A 23082-nucleotide genomic window follows, 5' to 3' on the forward strand; every position below is an offset into this window, starting at 1 on the left:
TTGACTTGATCATAATAAATGAGCGACCAAAAGTGAAATCATCCCATCTCGTAATTATATGAACATAATTTATTTAGGTAAATTATCACATACACTCATAATTTTGATATTGTTATTCTCTATTGAGTTAATTTACGTTAAATTATGTATACGCGGAGTGAAAATTATGATTTGAAAGTGGATGTTTTTCATAGGTTGAAGAAGACAGTTCGACAACAGGGAAAGTAAGAGGCAGTCGAATAAGCAGAAGAAGGCAACAAGGGATCCGAACAGGCCTCAATGTGTTGTCTTATCGTTATTATTTTGAGACGAGAAAGTTTTGTCAATGCAGATACTTTCCTGTATGCTTAAATTGTATCGGTTCCATGATTTTCTTTTATTTTGTTTTCAAAAATTATGAAATCATGGTATTTAAAACCATTCAGTATTATTAATCTCATGCTCTGATGGATTTTTTTGGCTTAATGAGTAGTTGGACCACTAAGACATTCTATTTGAAACAATTTGGTGGGTGCTTCAATAGATAAAAGGTTTATGGGTTTAATGCACCCACCAAATTGTATCTAATAGAATGTCTTAGTGATCCAACTACTCATTAAGCCAAAAAAATCCCCATTTGCCCCTGGAAGGGAGAGAAGGATGGTAACGGATGATGATGTGGTAGATGTGTAAGATGTATGTAAACAACATACTAATGATGACAAAAAAAGAGAGGTTATTTTTAGAAGACAATATCTGATATATTGAAGCACCCACCAAATTGTTGTGATATATGACTAGGAGATTAATTATTTTGTAGAAACAAGCAATTCATAGTGATTTTGGTTTTAGTTGTGATATACGAGGATGGTAGAAAAGATAAGTTCATGGATAGTCTACGTCAGGATGTGGTAGGATTTCTAAGTTTGTATGAAGCTTCTTCACATATGAGAAGTAATAGAGAAGATATTTTGGAAGAAGCTTGAGATTTTAGTATCACCATCCTAAAAACATTAGTGGGAAGATTGGAGCAAGTTCGAACTCTTTTTAGGTGGAGGGTGTCGAATGTTCTTACAAAGAAATCCATTGAAATGTACCCAAAAAATGATACGGGAAACATAAATTTGCTTGAGCTAGCCAGGTTGGATTTTAATTTAATACAATGTTTATATGAGGAAGAGCTAAAAGAGCTATCAAGGTAACTCATACTTGCATGAGAACCATGAGTAGCTCAAATGACGCTCATGTGTGTGGTTTCTCATAGAGGTATTGAGTTCGAGCCTCCCCATCTCCTTCCCTTGTATTTAAACTCATACTTTCAAATTTCAATCCATAAACATTTACTTTGAAGTCAAGATGATGTTCATTTTTATGACATGATTCAACATTGGTGGTGTTTTCCTTGATGTGAAAGCTGATAAAATTTCAATAGCTTGAAATTGCTTAAAAACAAACATGGTAATTAATGGCATGATATTCCAATAATAATAGCTTGAATGATATCAAAAACTATACCACCATTCACATTGAAAGGGATCGACTAATGGAAATTTTTTTTTGGGCAATGGGGATCATCTTTGAGCTCCAATTCCAAATCATTCTTAGACATGATTATTGTTAAAAAACTTTTAAAAAGTGGGGTAAAAATTATAAATACTTTCAAATTAATGATTGATTATTTATTACAATACACTTCCCGCATGCTTTTACTATTTATCCATTTTTTAAAGTATATTAATTTCTTTAAATGCTTATATGAACTTTTAGATTGATTTATTTGAGATAGTAAAGTTTGTAACACACGGTCCGTCAAGTACGGATACGCAACTAGTTAACAACTTAACATGATTATCGAAAATTAATCGTCGCCGTCTTTTATATCCATGTCTCCATTCGCATAGAAATTAGAAACGAACATATTAAAAAATATATAAAAAATAGCTAACCGAACAGTCTCATGTCTTGACGGCTGTGAACATAGAGAAACTCACGTACCACCATTTCACCAGCAGCAGGCTCCATCATCATCACCGTCTCTCCCGCCGCTTTGAACACCGTATATTCTGAAAATTTGCCATCTTTTATCCTATTTTTCTCTGTGAGGATTCGAAACATCGAGCATATGCTCTCTCCCCCACCGTAACTGGTCGGGGGCCATCATCCTCGGATGTCTTTCCGTCAACTACCATCCTTCACTTCATCGTCATCCCCGGACGATCTCCATATTCCTTCAAAGCGAAAGCTGGATGATTACGCCGCTTATGTGGAGGACGATGAGGACACTTATTTATCGGAACTAGTCTCTGTTCGGATGCGGAGGGACGAAATCTCGGCTGTCCGTGACTCATCCAATGGCGACGGTGGCGGAACCACTTTTTCCATCTCACCCAACTTCAATCAGCTCAATTACCGAGCCGATTCTTTATCTTCACCATTATTATTGGACTGCCAGCAACCGGAGTGCACGAAAAGGGTACAGTTCTTTATCAAGTTAATTTCGGGCGGAAATACATTGGTTGTGCACGCTAATTCGGACGAGACGGTAGGTTCTTTACTTGAACGGCTTTATGTCATGACTGGAATACCAGTATTTGAGCAGCGATTAATTTATAGGGGAAGAGAACTACAGTGGGATGAGTCTTTAGCAGATTGCTCCATCCAAAATGATGCTGGCCTCACCATGGTGGGCCGAATGCGGAGCACAAGACACCCTGCCGGGTGGAATGCCATAGATTGTATGATTTCAAAAATTTACCAACTTTGCAAGGGCGAGGAGGTGACTACACCTTCGAGATACATCACCGACCGTATGATGGATTTCTTCTCTAGAGTGCCAGAGAAAGATATAGAATTGCAATTTGAATACATACACATATTCATGGCATCGTGGGCACCTACTGCCATGGTTACCCTTTACACTTCATCAATTGAAGGTAACCGTGAGTGTGCTAATCATTGTATTAAGTATTTTTTGACAATCAGTAAAACAAATCTAGCTGAGTCATTGTATACAAAATGTGTATCCACTATAATTATAGAGTTTTGTAAGCTGCTTAGGCAGATAGGTTGTGAAGACCCCCTGTATCTCCATTGCCGGAATACTTTAGCGTCTTTGTTGACCAAGACTGCTGTGTGCAATGGCTTGTTGATTTATAATGGTGATAAAGAGGATGGAGGGGATAGAGGGGATATTCGTCCAGTAATTGTGATTCAAGACCTTTTCCCATTTATTGGTGAGCTAGCAAATGGGTTGTCTAAAGACCTGGTTATGAGCGAAGAGTCACCTGCGAGCATGGGGCGTTTGTCGAATGATGTTCATGATCTTGTCGCGTTTTTGCCCCCACTCCGCCAGGCAATTGTGGAGCAAGCAGGGTCCAACTGTCCTATATCCATGCCACTGAACAAGATTGGTTCTAGCCATCCATGGCATGGGGAAGAGATAGGACTTCTTCATGTTATATTTGTTGACATGCTGTTTAAAATGGATAATTGCCTAAAAAAGTTGGAGGACCGTTTGCACCTGAATTCAAATACAGAAGGCGAAGTTGGTTGTACAGGATGGTCACAGTATCTTGCAATTCTGAAAGAATTGAACAACATTTCCAAACTATATCAGGGGGCTGAGGAGAAGTTTTGGGGGGTTTTAACTCATAGGAAGGCTTCTTTGTCTATGTTAATTGTTAGATATGCTAAGCGAACTGATGATAATGAATGGCTTTTTGAGCGTAAGGAAGTTACAAATTTTGAATCCAGGAGGCATTTGGCTATGATGTTGCTTCCAGAGGTAAGAGAAGATTATGATGAGCTACACGAGATGCTTATTGACAGGTCTCAACTGTTGTCAGAGTCATTTGAGTACATAGCACGTGCGGATCCTGATGCTCTACATGGTGGTTTATTTTTGGAATTCAAAAATGAGGAAGCCACTGGTCCTGGTGTTTTAAGGGAGTGGTTCATACTGGTATGCCAAGCTATATTCAATCCGCAAAATGCACTTTTCACAGCATGCCCAAATGATCGTAGAAGGTTTTATCCCAATTCTTGTAAGTTACCTCTATTTTTTCAACAGATTCTGAACACGCGTTCCCTGACCAATTCATTACCATTGTTCCTTATGATTCTGTGATAAATGCTTTCCTTTTCTTTCTGATGGATATCTCTATGAAAGCTTTTCTGGATGACTATATGAACGTTAACCAATATCTTTCAACTTATATTTTGTTGGTACTTGTATAATATGAGCATAAATTCTGGAATGTGGCTACCATTTTCAGCTGGTGTATTTCTTTGAACAGATATCTATATAAATATTTTTCTAAATGACAGATGAATGTCAACCCATGTGTCGTAAAAAATTTTTGTTGGTAGTTGTTTATGATATTGGCATGAATTCTAGTTGTGACTACCATATTCGGCTGGCGTAAGCAACTAAGCATTTGATATGAATTTGATGCAGTTTGATGTATACAAACAACAGGGTATGGCACAAGGAATTCTATGTAACAACATTGTTTGGTTATCTGAGAATGACCGGCTTAATTAGCTTGGCATTTTTTTTTTGTTTTCAGCTTCTATTGAAATGAGACATGAATGGAAATTGTTTGCTGCTATTTACTTTAATTGTTTTCCGGAAAATGAAACCTTTTTTTGGGAAAAGAAATGAAAACGCAGAGTCATCATTTTCGTTTTTCATCTTTGTTACAAGTCTTTCTGTCATAATCATCTCCTTCTCTCTCTTTCTCAAATCAAACCTGTATGCCAATCCACAACTGTTCCCCCATGGCTGTCATCCTCTCTCCTGTTTTACAATTCAGTTCTGTCATTCTTTCTGGCGCTCTCTTCTTCATCTTTTGTTCTCTTTAAAAACTATATCTGAAGTGCCAAAAGTTCCAACCTTCTGGATTGCCAAACTGCCTGCAGTTCCTTTGGCTTCCTTCTTCTGGATCGGTCTTGCTAGTTTCCAATCATACAAACCAAATATATGTTCTAAGAAAATAAAATATAGAAAATTAAAATGGAAAATGCCTAGCGCAATCAGGCCATTAAGTATTGCATGTTGTGTATTCGTTAAGTTAGGTTTGCTATGTTGTTTTGCTGACTCTCGACCTACAGGATATCATCTATGTGCATTAATGACTAGTTTAAAACTTTATACTTCAAGAAGTTTGGATAGTTGGAGGTGCTGTACCACAAACTGAGCTCCATACTACTTCAGAAGTGATATATGTTTTCATGGGAAGGCTTGTTTATTCAAACGTTAAAAAAAAATAAAAATTGTAGTGCTTTGCATTTGGTCAAAAACTGAATATTTTTTCAGATATAAGGGTTGGCTTGACTGCAGGAGCTTTTAGTTTGATCATCAGTTCTTTCCCAAAATCTCTAAAGGAAAATCAGACAATTCGCTAAAGGCTATTGCTTTGCAAAGTGAGAAAGCTGTTTCAGTGGTTTAAACTTGCTTTCCCAAAATTTTCATCCTTTATTAACCATCTGTTGGATAATCATAGTTTCTTAAACCTTTGTTTTTAGGACTAGTGGACTACGTAATGGTGAGATAGTGAATGATTATGCTTGTATTTCCTATGATATAAAATCAGAAACTTTTTTGTGTGGTTTCATTTGTGTGGACTTCAAGAATAATAACCTCTTTCCAAGTGAAAGATTACCTCTCAAAACACTTTTTTTTTGTGGCGTTATCAGATGTTCATTCCTTTTTCTTGGTCACTATCCAGCTCTTTTTAAATTTTTTTCCTGATTGTTAAGGAACTTTTTAAGGCACCATGGTGACTTTATCCCCTCTTTGAACTTAAATTGAAGTGTTCCTTCTTGTTTGGGTTTAATTGTTGACACTTGACATTGATGACCCGCACTAAACCCTTATGGTTTACCGTTTCCAGTTTGGTCTTGTTAGTATAAGTGCCAATTGCACTAATGGACTTCTGGAAAAATGCCAGCTTCCCACAAGATTGAAGAGATGGAGGCTGAGGTTCATAATTCTCATTCCACTTGGATGCATGATTACACTTATCCAGAAGCTCCTCGCCTAAATATCTCATATGACTTGAAGTGAAAGAGTATACGTCTCTTCTATCTTAATTTTGTTGCTTTAGACAGTGATCAAAATCTTTAGCTGCTGCAACCATGTTTTTAAAACAGTTCTATTGAAACCACCTTAATGTATTTGTACCAACAAAGAACACTTGCTGCTACAACTTTTACCACTTCCTTGTAGGCTGCTAACTCTTTTCTTTGAATCAAATCTTAAAGAGGAAAGTTATGGGGGGGACAATTGTTTCTTGTTGACATACTGATCTGGTAATTTGAAATCTTGATCTGCGATTGCCAGTTCAACTATCAGATCATTCCATAACCACTGACCCAGTCGATTACTCTGCCGCTACCTTTTTGCCACAATTAGTTTTTTGCTCGTGATTTATGTTATCATGTTGCAATTATTGCGAATTAGCATTTAAGGTAATGTTGTAGTTTGTTTTCAGGGTCAATGGTTGCCATGAATTGAAATAACCATGTTTTTTGTAATTATATGTCAGTATATCTACACAGGGTGCATCTGTATAGGTCATGTGATACTCGCTTCTTTTTGCAGCATCTAAGGTGGATCCCATGCATCTGGAGTACTTTAGTTTCTGTGGTCGGGTAATTGCTCTAGCTTTGATGCATAAAGTACAAGTGGGAATTGCCTTTGATCGAGTATTTTTCTTGCAATTGGCTGGAATGCAACTTTCTGTAGAAGATATTCAGGAGGCGGATCCATTATTATATAATAGCTGTAAGCAGATCCTTGAGATGGATGCTGAGTTTATTGATTCAGATGCTTTAGGACTGACATTTGTTACAGAAGTTGAGGAGCTAGGCTCCAGGAAAGCTGTGGAGCTTTGCCTGTGTGGGAAAAATATTGTTGTGAATAGCAAGAATAGAGAAGAATATGTTGATCTTCTTATCCAACATCGTTTTGTTACATCAATTTCTGAACAGGTCTCTCATTTTGCTCAAGGTTTTGCTGATATTCTTTCTAAGTCAGACAAACGGACGTGTTTCTTCCATAGTTTAGAGCTTCAAGATCTTGACTGGATGCTATATGGAACTGGAAGTGCCATCTGTGTTGATGATTGGAAAGCACATACTGATTTCAATGGCTACACAGAAACTGATCCTCAGATGCTGTGGTTCTGGAAGGTATATTCTTGCTGGGTGGTATTTTCATTAACTCTAAACTATAAATGCATCCTTTGGTTGTCTTCGTTGCTGTTCTTCACCTCTGTATATCTCTCTTTTCTTTCTTTTTGTTCTATTTCTTTCATTATTTCCACTATCAGAAGCATGTTACATATTGTTTTGCCATTGTTTGGAACTAAAGATGCATTCATATTGGATACCATTGTTTGGAACTTAAGGCTCCTATGCACCACTCTATGCTTTTCTTCAACAAATATGCATTCAAAGTTAACTTCTTGGTTTACCAATTTTTTTACCTTTTTTAATGTGGGTGTTTTGCAAAGTTGTAGAGGTGAAGTTGAACTGTTTTTAAAAGTAAGTCTTCCGCCCAGTTCTTATTCTTCATTTTCTATTTGACTGTATTTATGATCTGAAATACTAGCGTTATCTATGTTCCTTACTCGGTAGATGAGGAGTTGTGATAACTAGCCTTATTTTTGCCTTTTTGTGTCTCCATTAAACACTTTTTTGAAGCACTATGAAAGGTATAGCTAGATCAGTAAGAACATTGTTTGCTGTTACGTAGACTTTTAGTTCAGGTCACATGGAATTCGGATTTACAATCGACAAAGTCTTGGATTTTGATTATGCTTTCAGCAAATTGATTGCAAAGGTCGAATAGGGATGTTTCATTGGCTCTAGAGTGGGCATTTCATAACTTTGTGAAGGATAAGGAAATGGAAAGGATACTTTACAAGCAGTAGTGGATATGACAAACCTTACATTTCTATGGTTTCGAATATCATTTCAGATGAAAGTACTATGAGTTATGACTTAGTGTAGAAACATAGCTTTGTATATTATTAGGCTGGCTATATTTTATCTGTTGCTCAAGTAGGGATGGCTAGCTATATTTTATTTGCCCCAATCCCCCCAACCCCGCCTACTGTAGGAGCCTTGTATACTGAAGTTATTTATCTTTTTACATCGAGTAGGGATGGATCCATCATAAAATATGCTAGAAATAGGATGAAACTTTTATGGTGTCATCTTTTCTTTCTGCATTTTTTGAAACTTGAGAAGGAGAAGTATTGTAAAGCAGTGAAATGAGAGAGGAATAACGGAATAACTTGGCTCAAGGAGCAGCATAAGCACAATTCAATGCGTGATGCATCAATGTTGGGCTCTTCTACTTCATTTTTATTTATTAGTTTTTTATTTGTTTTTCCCTCTCTTTTCTTTTTTGACTTCTTTTTAGGAGCTATCATTTATATCTGAATATCATCCAGGAGTAGAAAAAAATCAAAATAACTAAGTTCTATCACTTTTGGGCCATTCACAACTTGGGATGTTGAATGTCTATCAATGAACCATGTTACTTATGTCAGTAGCTGCGCCCATTTTCATTTGACGACGTAGTCTTGGTTTATGTGTTTAAACACACACACACACACACATACATATATATATGTAATATTTAATATGATAAATTATATTTATGAATCTTGTTGGTGCATTGTAGATTGTTGGGGAAATGTCAGAAAAGCAGAAGAAGGTTCTCCTCTTCTTCTGGACATCGGTGAAATATCTTCCAGTTGAGGGTTTCCGTGGTTTAGCTTCTCGACTTTACATATACAAGTCCTCAGAGCCCCATGATCGTCTTCCCTCATCTCACACATGTTTTTACCGCTTGTGTTTCCCACCGTATCCTTCCGCGACTATTATGCAAGATCGTCTTCGCGTCATCACCCAAGAACATGTTGGTTGCAGCTTTGGTACTTTGTAAAGTATCACTCCCTCCTACATTCAGATAAAAAATGGTTTTTTTTTTGTTGTTGTTTTACTGCACATGGAAAGGTATTATGCAGGTTGTACAGATTATAGGAAAGCCCTCATCTTTTTCTGTTAATGTATTCTGTCTGGAGGTGGTGATGGTTATTTGTAGTTTTCTATTGAGGGTTTAGATGTCAATGCATGCTCAACTGTGTATATGGGTATTAGCATAAATAATGGAATCAAGAATGTAGAAAATCTCTTATCATTTATTTATAAGGGGCAACTGATGATTTCAGAGTAATGTCAGTAGACAGATTCTCTCTTAGCATCCAAGCTCCTTGGAAATTTACGACGCCCACATCCCGTCCTTCTTGAAATGTTGCTTTTTTTTTTTTTTTTTTCTTTCCTTTAACAAGGTGAACGCTCTAACTATTTAGGGTTTTTAACATTTGAGAAAATACATGGATCGATTGAGATAAGAGACATCACAATGAGAATGGACACATTCAAATATGCATCATAAACATTTTGGTTTCTTCAAAAAAATTAATGTGGGCCCACCAAAGTAGAAGAAACATTGTCAGATATGTCAAAGTAATGTGGAGCCCACATTTATTTAAATAAATTTTGTCAAATTAAATTTGAACATCGGCCCCAAGAACAAAGGAATAGAACATTTTTACTAGATCAATAAAAATCTCATCTCCATTACACAAAAAGTTAAATCAAACACATATCTCAATACAACTACTTCAACATAACACATCTCCCAATACATTATCCCTTTCCATCTAACATGGAGGTCAACAACATTTCATGTCTCCATGTTGTCCCAAACAAAATTATATCAAAACACAAAATTCCAATGCAGTCATATCAGCAAAACACGTCTCTTAGTACAATCACATCAACAAAACACGTCTTTCAATATAACCACATTAACAAAACATAAAATCCAATATATTTTTGTTAGCTCAGTAAAATTTTACTATTATGATTGCTCGAACAAATAAATGATGAGAAATGTAATTTTTTAAAAATTTTCTTTTTAAAATCAATGGGGCTCATGTTTTGACTTTATATTTTTCCCTTAAATATTTTTTTAAATTTAACACGTTAATTTAATTAAATTTTGTAATAAATTAAATTTAAGATTAAATTAATAACAAATCATTATAAAATCATAAAATATAATATTTAATAAAATAATGATTTTATTAATTAACAAAATTAATTGTGCTTAAAATTAATTTTAGTGAAATTTTATTTATTATATTACAACCATCACATACAGATTTAGAATTGGAGTTTAGTCAAATGGAGCTTAGCACTTGTCCCATTATGATGTTGCATCAAAACATACTATAAAAACAATGAAAGTTCATGCTTTACTGAAAAATCATCCAGTAGTGGTATTGATGGACTCTAGCAGCACTCATAATTTTATGGACCATAGGTTGGTGGAACAATTTGGTTGGATGATTGATAAGATAATAAGATATGAAGTTATGATTGATGGGGGAAAAGTGAAATGTATGGAATGTTATAGAGCAACTACTATTTCTTTGGGAAAGTAGAACTTCCAAACTGATTTATTGGTGTTACCATTGGGAGGTTGTGATGTATTCCCAAGTATACAGTGATTATATACTATGAGCCTTATTTTGTGGGATTTTAAACTACTCACCGTGGAATTTATAGTTGGTTCTGTAAAGTAGAAGATAGAGGGATGGGTCTAGAATCAACCATTATTACAGGCAATATCTTTTTAGCAATTGGAAAAAGATATAAGTAATAACAGTAAATGCATGCTACCATATTCAACTGAGCTTGTGTCAGTGGAGGTGATGAGTTAATTGTATCTCAATCAGAGGAGTTACAAGATATCTTTGTCACGTGTAACATTCCAAAAATTTAATGACCAATGACAAGGCGCCATGTGTAAATTGATAGTGTCAAGCGTACAATATTTTGACTTAATAAAAATAATAAAGATATTCAAATTTTATGAGTAGAAGATATATTTATTTTTATAATTGAAATTAGTATAATTATATGGGTTATATAGGAAATGAATTAGATTAAATAGTTGTCGTTTTACATAGCAGGTGCCCGGACAAGTGGTGTTCGGACAGCATACCAGGTGCCCATAAATTCCTTTTTTTTTCCGTGAATTTTCGCTCGAGTAATGCAAAATATGATAGCTGTTCGAACACATTGAGTAAATGTCCGGACACCTATCATAGATTTTTTCTTTTAAGTAAATTTAAGGGTATGCTGATTAGTATGCTTGGTTTATAAAATTAAAAAGTTCGTTTAAGGTATTAGTGGAGTGATTATGAGCAACGTTAATAGGTTGGTAGTGGTTTTAATGATAAGAAGAGTTATAGGGCATTTCAAGGGGTTGAAGAATTCAATTAAGCATTGATCTATAAAAGGATAGGTGTGTTCTTCAATTGTTCTTGTACAAACCCTCTAAAAGAGAGTATTCCAGAGATATATGGAGGTGCTGAAGGTGCAGAGATTTAGTTATAGAAAAGGTAAGGTTTTTGGATGACTCCATCTTTGTGGTGGTAATATGGTATTTGGATTAGATGGATTTCTTATTTGATTTGATATGTGGTATTGTCATGCATATAGGACTTGTTGAGCAAGGTGTTGGCTTTGGTTTATTTGTTACTGAGGTAGAGGATTGAATCGGATAAAGTTGTGTTCAAGGAATTATTTTTGATAAGTTTCCTATAAATCGAAGATAGTAGACATGTTTTGATTTTCATATATAAGTTATAGGTAAACAAATCATAGTGCATATAAGGTTGCTGATTCATGATTGATTTGAGTATGAGTTATTCTCAAAGTTGATAAGATTATGAATAGATTTGGTGGATTGGTGTTAACATGAATTGTGGTTAGGAATTTGTTTATATGAGATTGTTTTATGCCTTTTTAGTGTTCCTCAATCTATTGGCATGTTGGTTTTGAGATCTTGTTTATGTGTGTAATAAATCAGAAGTGGAATTGTAGCTGAAATTTTAATCAAGAGTTATAGGGATTTAAAGCTTTGAAATGACATATAAACAAAATGTTGTAGGGTTACTGGTGGAGAATAGAGAAGCAATTTGCATGGCCAATCCATGATTATTTATAGTTCATTCCTCCATGATTATATATGTAATTCATTTAATTTATTTAGAGAGGATACGAAGGCCTCAGATATTGGAGTCAAGCAAAGCCAGTGAAGTAATGTTTTAAAACTTAAAAAATTTTCAATAATTTATATGTAGATTAGCATCAGCTTATTCTAACTAATAAACTATGAAATGACAACCATGGTTGTTCATGGTACTTTAGGGATTGATTGTAATACATGTATTTTTTTGATTAAATAGGGCAAGTAGATGAAGGTCCTGATTTGGTTATCGATAAATGTAAAGGGAAAGCACCCGCTTAACATTTTAGTAAACGCTAAAAAGATGAGGTGCCCTTGTGCTATAACATATTAAATCTTTTATGAGCTTTTATAAAATGTCTTATATAAAAAAAATGTGGAATTTCTTATGATACTTTATTTGCGAAATCGATTTGATATAAGCATTGTTTAGGAGGAACAAATAAATCGTTTGTAAGATATATATAATTTTGGATTATTTTTGGTGGTTGAATGATATTATAATAAATTTTTTACTCACAAAAATGGTATTAGTTGTCTAATTTTTAGTGAAACATGTCTTGGAATATGGTGTTGAGTGAAAAAATGAAAAGTATTTGCCTTAATTTAAAAAGGGTAAATTCGTTTTGGATTATTGACACTTTTAAAAACTATTCATGTACCTATTGATTCTATGTTGAGAATTCGATGAAATGATATGTGGAATTTATGTAATTAGCATGTGCACATAGCTACCCTCAACCCTGGTCTGGTTATGGGAATGATTGAGTCAAATGGGTATTTTTATATCGACTCAGGCGATTGATTGAATTCGAGGCTAGTTTCAACTAGACCTCGTATGGGTTTAGTCTATGACTAACCCATACTCTGAAATGTGGTTTGAGGATAGTTACGACTAAGCCCAATAAGGGAATAGTTTATGACTAACCTTTACTCTGTAAACATGAATTCTCTATGATCATGAACAATAAATTTTGAGATGTTTGAATATTTACTTTCCTGAATTAAAAGTATATTTTGAAAATGTCATTTTTATTTTCTTAAACTGATAATATAACTGGGTTGACCTCTCCTGCACGTTTCAATCATGTAAAAAAATAATTCAAGACTTTTGGAGGAGAATAAGGAGGACGTGGCCTTAGAGATGGGGCATTAGAATTTATGTTATGTTAAGTTTGTTTAAACTTGAGATATTGTAAGAATAAGAAATATGTTTAATGATTAAGGTTGTAGTTATTTAATTTTGCTCGATAAGGCTTATGATGATTGGGTCAAAGGTAACGAGATTGAGTTTTGGACAATTTACCGTGTCATGTGGCACCTTAAAAGAGGGGTGTTACATCATGCCCCATTTCCATAGGGAAAGGGAAACGTGAGGAAATGACAAAAATGTCCCGAGATCATATGACGGACGTGGCGCAACATTGCATAGCAATGGCGCCAACCTGTCGAAAGAATCCCACATCTAAAAGATGCCAAAATGTGGCCCAGAAAATTTTCTCAAAAGCATAATTAAAGATGCAAACCATGCAACCTATTTTATCCATGTACAATACGTATCCGAACATCCAAATTAGGAATGTCTCATCTGGTGTCTAAACACCAAAATAACATAGGACATAATCCATAAACATATGCAAGAATACCATTCCAAACATCATAATATGTTTAAGAGTGGAATTAACCAATATCCTAGTAAACAAGGTAGTTCCACTAAAAAATTCAAAGTGCTAATAGAGCAAAATGGACTATGCCCACATCACGCGTCTGACAATTGCTCCTCAATCTGCTCACCTAAAAACAAAGGTAAACAAGGAACAACGAAAGAGAAGAGGGTGGGCCAAATGCCCAGTAGATTATAAAAAGCTAATGAACTGTGTCGAAAGGAATTCAAAATAAAATTCGAAGACAACAGGAATAAACCGAATATGACGATCCACAAATGATGCCCATGTAACAAATGATATAATATCTCATCAAGGTATGCTCAAAACCAATGTAATTATTTCCATAAAATAAATACATTTCGACCAATTACCGAGTATCTCAAATCTTGACTTTAAATCCACTCTTTAGTCATACCTGATCCTCATTCGGTCTTTCACCGATCATCAATGATTGCTTAACTAGGTTATAAGTACACCTAATAGGAAATTCAGAGCCTTAACGTAGGTATTGGAGTATATAATTCCAATAGCCTACTTCTGACTAAAGAATATTAGGCCAATAGCTTTCCTCAATCCTAGACCCTCATGAATCCCAGGCCGAGAGCTTTGCTCAATACTAAACCCTCGCCGCTTTGGTTCCTTAGCCTATTCCCCGAAGCTCAGCTCAATTAGGCACGAGTCATCGGTTGTGTCAAACATTTATCCAATTCACAAATCCAATGCAAAATCCCATCAAAATTCATGATGCATAATGTATTTTCAAGAGTTAAAATATTTCCACATCCATCTCCCCTTATCCACCCATTTGTCTAAGATATGAATTTTTTAAGAAAATCAAGTTGCCTTCTAGGTCCAACTAGGGCCCATACCCCATAGAACCTAGAAAAACCCAATGTAAATATTATAGGTAGTTAAACTTTAGCCCAATCACACCGAGATTCACAAGTCTGCACAGCTTTATCTTCTCAAGCCCAGTTAGGTCCCATACCCTATTGAACCCAAGAAAACCAAGTGTTAAATATTTAACTACATATAATATTTAGACTTATGTATTTAAACATATATATACATACATATAATCTCATTGTATGCAGAGATTTAAAACCCATGTATCATATTAAAACCATGAATGCATGTGCCACTTTCCTCTATAGGAGAAATCAAGAATGTTCATCAATTGGGAGATCAACAAACTCCAAGAGAGACACCACGGACAACTATTATAAAAATGAGTCCAAGAATTTGCAAGATTTCACAAATAACTCTAACAACCTAATCAAATGAAAACAATGAGTACCATAATTCAAAATACACCGAGGAATATGAATTTAATCAATAGAAAGAGTCCAAGAATATCAATGATCAAAATACACCAAACACTAGGAATTAAATTAATTAGAAGTCTAAGAACAATATATCATGGCCATTTAAAACACCAAGCCGAAATACTGATACAAGAACAATTTATTCAATGAATTCACTTATGGCCATGCAAAGAGTGGTTTCCACAAGGATTACCACCTCAAGAATAAGCAATAACAACAATATTGAAGCTTAAGAGTCCAAAGATATGAAATCCCCTATCTTTCCTCCTTGGCGTTTTACCGAAAATCACCAAATTGATCCATGTGCGTACCAACGCTTTTTGAGTACTATCCATTGAGTCAATTACCCATAAACAACACAATTTTACATTAACAACCTATGATAATTTATTCAAACCCAAAAATCCCGAAATACCCATAACCCAAAAATTTCAAATCACCCAAATCCCCAATTTCAAACTTTTAGGTTTAAGAGACTTACCAAAGGTGTAGAAACAAGTAAGAGGAAGAACCTTATCTTGTTTCATGATATTGGATGGTTGGAAGAAGGATTTTTACAAGTAAAAAAAGGTTTAGAAGTGTTTAGGTTCGAGTTCTAAAAGAAAATTTGTGAAATGGATATTTTAAAAGCATTCACGCGTGCAAATTTTGGGAGGTGTCCGAACACCTGCCCATTTTTCCAAAACTTTTAAAGTCAATGATGAATTCCGATCGATTGGAACCAATTCTGATCGATCAGACTTTGACACTGTAGTCCCTATTTACATCTTTTTCCCCAAGCACCTCTCCTATTCGATCCGAATTCATTTCGAAGAAAATTTAATACTCCAAAAATGAATCACAAACCATTATAATCACCCCGAATCACTTGATATTAAATTCTAACATTTTTAACCAATCAATTTGATTATTCAAACTTATCTACTTGGCTCAAATGGATACATACTCAGCGTGTGTCAATCTTACAAGGACTCTAAAAGTACGCAGTATTACATCTAGTGTAGTACTTGATCGGCTCGTGTGGGCGGGGCCACAAGCCTCTGTTAGGCAAGCTTAGGGGTGTTGTCGAGATGTTGAGTGGCGAGGGGCCTAGATCTCATAAATCCCACATCGCCTAGGGGATGAGAGGAAGTGCAGAATATAATCGGCCAAACTATTAAATCAATAACAACCAGTTTTCCTTGGAGTGGTAGCACCAAATTCCATAAAAACTCTGTAGTTAAGCGTGCTTCTGCGAGAGCAATATTGGGATGTGTGACCTTCTAGGAAGACAAAGTCGTGCGGGCCAGTATGGGCTAGTCCAAAATGGGACAAAGTGTTACTAGACTTGAGGGGGCGGACTGTTACAATCTTAAAGTTGTATGATTCCATTATTCAGACTCTTACCATAGTACCCCCACAGAGGCCTCGTGATCATAGAATCCCACTGCTGCATGGTTCTACACCTCCAAATAGAAGACCATACCACTATGGTCCATTTTCAGAAAATTGAAATTGAAAGAGTTATACGAGAATTATTGAACTCTGTATTTAATTAGATCAAGTCACATCCTTTTTTCTTCCTCAGTCCTTTTAGGTCAAGAAAAAAGAGGGAACTTGGAGGATGTGTATGGACTATAACGAGTTGAATAAGTTGACAAGTAAAGAAAGATACCCAATTCCTTTGATAAATGATCTTCTGGATGAATTACATGGAGCGGATGAATTACGTAGAGCAAAGTATTTCTCAAAGCTTGACCTTAGGGCTAGATATCACCAAATTAGAATGCACAATAATGATGTGGAGAAAACTGCATTTAGAACTCATGAGGGATACTATAAGTTCTTGGTAATGTCATTTAGGCTTACTAATACCCCAACCATTTTTCAAGGTTTAATGAATGACATTTTTAAACCTTACTTAAGAAAATTCATCTTGGTATTTTTTGGTGACATATTGGTTTATAGTGAAACTTGGGAAATAACTTTTGAAGGATTTGGATAAAACTTTCAAAATTTTACAGCAACATTAACTTTTTGAGAAACAATAAAAGTGTACTTTTGGGATTTCAAAAGTGGAATGTTTGGGATATATTGTATCCAGGAAGGTGTTGCTATCCATCCAAGCTCCAAGCTATAGTAGATTGGCATGTTCCAAAAAATGTCAAAGAACTCAGAGGATTCTTAGGGTTAACTGGCTATTGCAAGAAGTTTATTCCTGGATTTGGCAAAGTTTATCAACCACTCTATCAACTTACTAAGAATGATGGTTTTGTTTGGTATGATTTGGCAACTGAAGCTTTAAAGAAACTGAAATAAATTATGGCATCTCCTCAAGTCTTGGCACTATTAGATTTCACTGAATGTTTTTACGTAGAGTGTGATGCTTCTGGTTTTGGAATTGGTGCAATTCTTCAGTAAGATAGTAGACCGATTGCATTCACTAGCCAAGTCCTTGGGCCTAGAAATCAATCTCTATCCACTTATGAAAAGGAGATGATTGCCATTGTACATGCTGTAAAAAAATGGCAAAACTATTTACATGAAAAACATTTTGTGATTAAGACTGATCATAACAGTTTGAAGCATTTCTTTCATCAAAGAGCTTATACCCCATTTCAACAAAAATGGATGGCTAAATTGCTAGGCCTTGATAATGAGATCCAATACAAACATTGGTTAAGAATGTTGTTGTTGATGCATTATCAAGAGTTCCAAGATCTTCTACTTTACTAGAGAAATCTCCTCCTCTACATGATTCCATTGAAATGGAGTGTAGTACACTTCTTATCCTCATTTTACATGGCTTGATGATTTGAGAAGATACAATGAAAAGGATTCTTGGTTAATTGACAAATTACAAGAGTTGAAATCTGATCCTGCTACTTCAAATTCTCAGCTTAATTCCAAGTTTTATTTAGACAATGATTTTTAAAAATACAAAGCCAAGATATCGCTTAGTTCTAAATCTAAATGGAGACACAAGATATTTGAGGAATTTCATTCCACTCCAATAGTTGGGCACTCAGGCATTTTGAAGACTTACCATAAGATCAAGAGGTGTTTTTATTGGCAAGGTATGAAAAATGACATTAGGCTTATGGTGTCTGAATGTACTATTTGCCAACAAAATAAGTATGATACTACTTCCCCTCCAGGGCTCATTCAACCATTGCCTATACCTCATCAAATATGGCAAGACATAAGTATGGACTTCATAGTAGCTTTGCCAAACTAGAAAGGCAAGTTTGTTATAATGGTGATGGTAGATAGATAAACTAAAAACAATCATTTCATAGCCATGGCAGACCCATATATTGCTACTAGAGTGCCACAATTATTCATTGAATATATATCTTAAGTTGCGGCCACAATTAATTGTGAGTGATAGCGACCCAATATTTCTCAGCAACTTTTGAAGGGAATTATCTATGTTGTAGTGTTCTACATTGTGCTTGAGTTCAAGATACCATCCCTAGAGTGATGGTCAAACAGAGGTTGTTAATAGATATCTTGAAACCTATTTGAGGGGTTTTACTAGCTTACAACCAAGAAGATGGCTCCATTGGTTACCTTGGGTTGAGTGGAGCTACAACACAACATATCATACCTCTACGAAAGCAACTCCCTTTAGCTATTATATGGTAATCCTCTTCTTGTTATGGGTAGTTATGAAAAGAGTAGTGCTAGATTGGAGTTTACGAAAAAAAAAAACTCTACTAGAGAGGGATAGGATGTTAGATATGCTCAAACATAATTTGGAATCAGCTCAAGTTAGGATGAGCACAGGACTGATAGGGAATTTGTAGTGGGTGATTTAGTCTATCTCAAGCTTTTACCTTATTAGTTATCTTCTCTAGCATCAAATTCGTTTACCAAATTTCATCCAAAATTCTATGCATGGGGATGAATCTGGCCTGATTGTTGCCAATGGAAAACCAGTAATTGTGACAAACGCCAATACACAGCTTGGTCAAAAGCTCAAGCCCACAAACTTCACTTTGTGGAGAATGCAACTGGTCTCGATTCTTCGAGGCTACCGGCTTATGCGATTTGTGGATGGAAGCTATCCCTGTCCACCTCAATCCGACACTGACGAATTTGACTACTGGGATAGACAAGATAGCCTCCTTCTAAATGATTGTCTCCTCTTCATGAAACAATCTCTCATCTCTTAGGAGATGTCTCTACCAATTATGACGCATAGAACAAGCTTCATCAATTGTACGCAAACAATTCTCGATCCAAAAAAATACAACTCAGACAACAGCTTCATAATCTACAATGAGGAAATCTAATAATCAAAAAATATCTTCATTATGCTAGGCAGATCATAGATGAACTTGCCCTCGTCAAACACGCTATTGATGAAGATGATATTGTCTTATACATCCTTGATGGGTTGGGTCCTGATTACAAAGGCATAGTGGAAGCAATTAGTGGCAGTGAAAACCCCATTACATTTCCAGATCTACCTGACTGGCTCATCAGTCAGGAAGCTTACTTAAAGAAATTAGAGTCAAGCCAATTTATCAATGTGACTACTGCCAACTATACTAAAAAATAGCCATAAAACAATGGTCATTCTCAGCACTCTGGGTTCTCTAATAGGAGCCAAAACTCAAAACCTTTCCCTCCTCGTCACAATGGGAACTACAGGGGAGGTAATCGATCTCATTAGTTCAATGGGAGATCCCAATCTCAGTACTCCAAGAACAAAAATGTTGGTTTCAGATCTCGACCCTATATTTTTTGTCAAATATGCGAAAACCAGGACACTCAGCCAGAGTTTGTCGCAAACTTAAGTCATTTGCTTCAGAATATGCCCCAAGTGTTAACTATGCTTCTAGTTCCACAACCTCAAATCTCTCCAATATGCAGCCCTGGCTCGTTGATTCCGGTGCTAGTCATCATATGACCTCTGAGCTAGGGAATTTATCCATCCACTTTGAATATAATGGAACGGATAAAGTGCGTATTGGAGACGAATAAGGTTTGGTTATAACTCACCAGGAACATGTAACTTGCACACAAAGGATCACACATTCACTCTTCCCCATACTCTTTGTGTTCCCTCTCTGAAAAAGAATCTTACTTCAGTTCATCAACTTACTAAATTTAATCGTGTATCTATTGAATTCTTCCTTGACTATTTTGTTGTAAAGTCTCTGAATTCAGGAACACAGGTGGCTCAAGGCACATGTAGAATGGTCTCTATCAGTTTTCATCACTACCTATTTCAACAAATGTTGCTCAACGGACAAGCTTGAATTTGTGGCACCAGCGCTTGGGACATCCTGCTCTCAAAACTCTTTAGTTTCTATTAAAATTTGCTCACTTAGAACCTTTCATAGAGGACAAATCTTTGGACTCTAATGCTTGCAATATCAATAAAAGTTGTAAACTTCCTTTCAGCTCTTTTACTTTGTCTAGTTCTGCTCCACTGTAAATTATTTTTTTCCAATGTATGGAGTCTTGCCTCTACTCCATCTCTCTTTGGACACAAATACTACTTGTTGTTTGTTGACACTATACACGGTATACGTGGATTTATCCTTTGCTTCAAAAATCTGAATCTCTCTCTATGTTTATTCAGTTCAAAAACCTTGTTGAGAACAGATTCAATGCAAAAGTTCAAACTCTATATATGGATAATGGAGGCGAGTTTCTCAAAATGAAAAACACTCTTTCACACCTTGGCATATCTTGAATGCAATCCTCTCCCTATACTCCATAACATGTGGGTCTAGTAGAACAAAAGCATAGGCACCTTGTTGAAACAGGAAAAACCTTGTCATCTCAAGCCAATCTTCCTCACTCTTTTTGGTCCCTAGCATTTGAAACAGTCATTTATCTCATTAATCGACAACCTCTCACCCCCTTACAAAATTTTTCTCCATACCAACTTCTCTTTCATCAACCTCCAAATTATCATAAAATAAAATCCTTTGACTGTTTATGCTATCCCTGGTTCAGGCCGTAGACCACAAACAAGCTTGATCCTCGATCCACTCCATGTATCTTTGTAGGCTATTCTCCTTCTGAGAGCTCCTTCAAATTCTATGACCCTGCTACCAAGAAATTATATCTCTCACGTCATGTTCTCTTCAAGGAACACTTATTCCCTGGACTCTCTGTCTCGTCCACTAGTTCACCTCCTTCTCCCACTTCTAGTGTCCTAGGACCTCTTCCTAATCCCAACAATATTCCTCCTTTATCCACTCCCACTCTCGGTGGATTCATTTGTTCCACATTCACCAACCTCATCTATTTTTAGTTCGCCCACTCTAACTTCTTCAATTTCTTCACCTGTCCCCACATCAAATCCCTCTCTACTAGTTCTCTTCCTCCTCCTATTGAAACTACAGTACCTCCTGCCAGTACACATCCTATGACCACTAGGTCTAAGAACAATATTTTTAAACCAAAAACTCTCCACCTTTCTGCTCTACATCCTGTCTCTCCCTCTCTTGAACCTACTATAGTTCACGCTGCTCTCAAATGTCCCTAATGGACTGCCGCTATGAAGGATAAGCTTTCAGCTCTCCACAAACACCATACATGGACTCTAATTCCTCCAGAACCTCATCATCAACCCATTGGTTCCAAATGGGTCTTTCGTATCAAGCGAAATTCTGACGGTACCATTCAGCGATACAAAGCGAGGCTTGTCGCTCAAGGCTATCTTCAATGCTCTGACATTGATTACTCCCAAACCTTTAGTCCCGTCGTCAAGCCCCCCACCATTCGCCTCATACTTTCCCTTGCCACTCTTCGCCATTGACCGCTCAAACAATTGGACATCAACAATGCCTTTCTTCATGGCACCCTTACGAAAACAGTTGTTATGAAACAACCATCAGGATTCACTGACAAAGATCGCCCCAAACACCTCTGTCTGCTGCGTAAATCTATTCACTATCTAAAACAGGCTCCTCGCACCTGGTTTACTGCTCTGTGTAACACTCTGCTTCAGCTTGGCTTTGTTACCTCTAAAACATATTGCTTTCTTTTTATTTTCACCTCTGCTTTTTGATGTTCTATATCTATTAGTTTATGTAGACGATATAATTCTCACAGGTTCTAACATCACTCTTCTTAACAAGATTGTTGCTGCCCTTGCTACAAAATTCTCTCTCAAAGATTTAGGGGATCTCTCCTACTTTCTTGGCATTGGGGTTATACGCGCTAACATTGGTCTCTTCTTATGTCAACATAAATACATCAAAGATATTCTCACTCGTGCCAACATAATTGATTCCAAACCTGTGGCAACACCTCTTCCCTCCAGTCTCCATCTGTCGCAATACTCCGACCCTTCTCTATTAGATTGTACTCAATTTCGTCAACTAATTGATGCATTGCAGTATCTTTCCTTTACTCATCTGAACATCAGCTTTGCAGTCAATCAGCTTGCTCAATATCTGACCAGGACTACCTCCTCTCACTGACATTTTCTCAAAAGGTTGTTGCGGTATCTGAAAGGGACACTCCATCATGGCATTCTTCTTCCTTCAACTGGCTCTATTACTCTTCGTGCCTTCTCCAACTCTGACTGGGCCAACAATGCAGATGACTGATCCTCAACAACTGCTTACATCATTTTTCTTGGTCAAAGTCCAATCCCCTAGCTATCTCGCAAGCAACGTGCAATTGCTCGTTCTTCAACTGAAGCCGAATACCGGTCTCTCGCCTCCACTGCTTCTGAAGTAATTTGGATCTCCAATTTGTTATCAGAACTTTGTCTTCGACTTCCTTCACCTCCGATCATCCGCTGTGATAATCTTGGCGCCATCAATCTCAGCCTCAATGCAGTTCAGCACTCTCGTATGAAACACATCGCCATAGACCTACACTTTCTTCGTGACCTTGTCAACAAACGTCAGATTATGGTTCATCATGTTCACACTCTACTCCAGCTCGTAGACTTACTCACCAAGCCTTGCCAAAGCAACACTTCTCCTTTCTCAGGCCCAAGATCGGTCTTCTTGATGGATCCTCGATCTTGCGGGGG

The 23082-nt window shown here is 36.3% G+C and overlaps 1 protein-coding gene across 1 annotated transcript; it reads left to right on the top strand.

Annotated features, from left to right (window-relative positions):
* The first annotated feature begins 1930 nt into the window (after positions 1–1930).
* Positions 1931–9229, top strand: LOC119989197 (E3 ubiquitin-protein ligase UPL5-like). The gene is made up of 3 exons (XM_038834564.1): positions 1931–4022; positions 6584–7173; positions 8675–9229. Exons 1-3 carry the CDS (start codon positions 2147–2149, stop codon positions 8936–8938), a joined length of 2730 nt encoding a protein of 909 aa, XP_038690492.1. The 5' UTR covers positions 1931–2146; the 3' UTR covers positions 8939–9229.
* Positions 9230–23082: the final 13853 nt, after the last annotated feature.

The sequence above is a fragment of the Tripterygium wilfordii genome, chromosome 21 (assembly GCF_013401445.1).
Source record: "Tripterygium wilfordii isolate XIE 37 chromosome 21, ASM1340144v1, whole genome shotgun sequence".
NCBI classification, from domain to species: Eukaryota; Viridiplantae; Streptophyta; class Magnoliopsida; order Celastrales; family Celastraceae; genus Tripterygium; species Tripterygium wilfordii.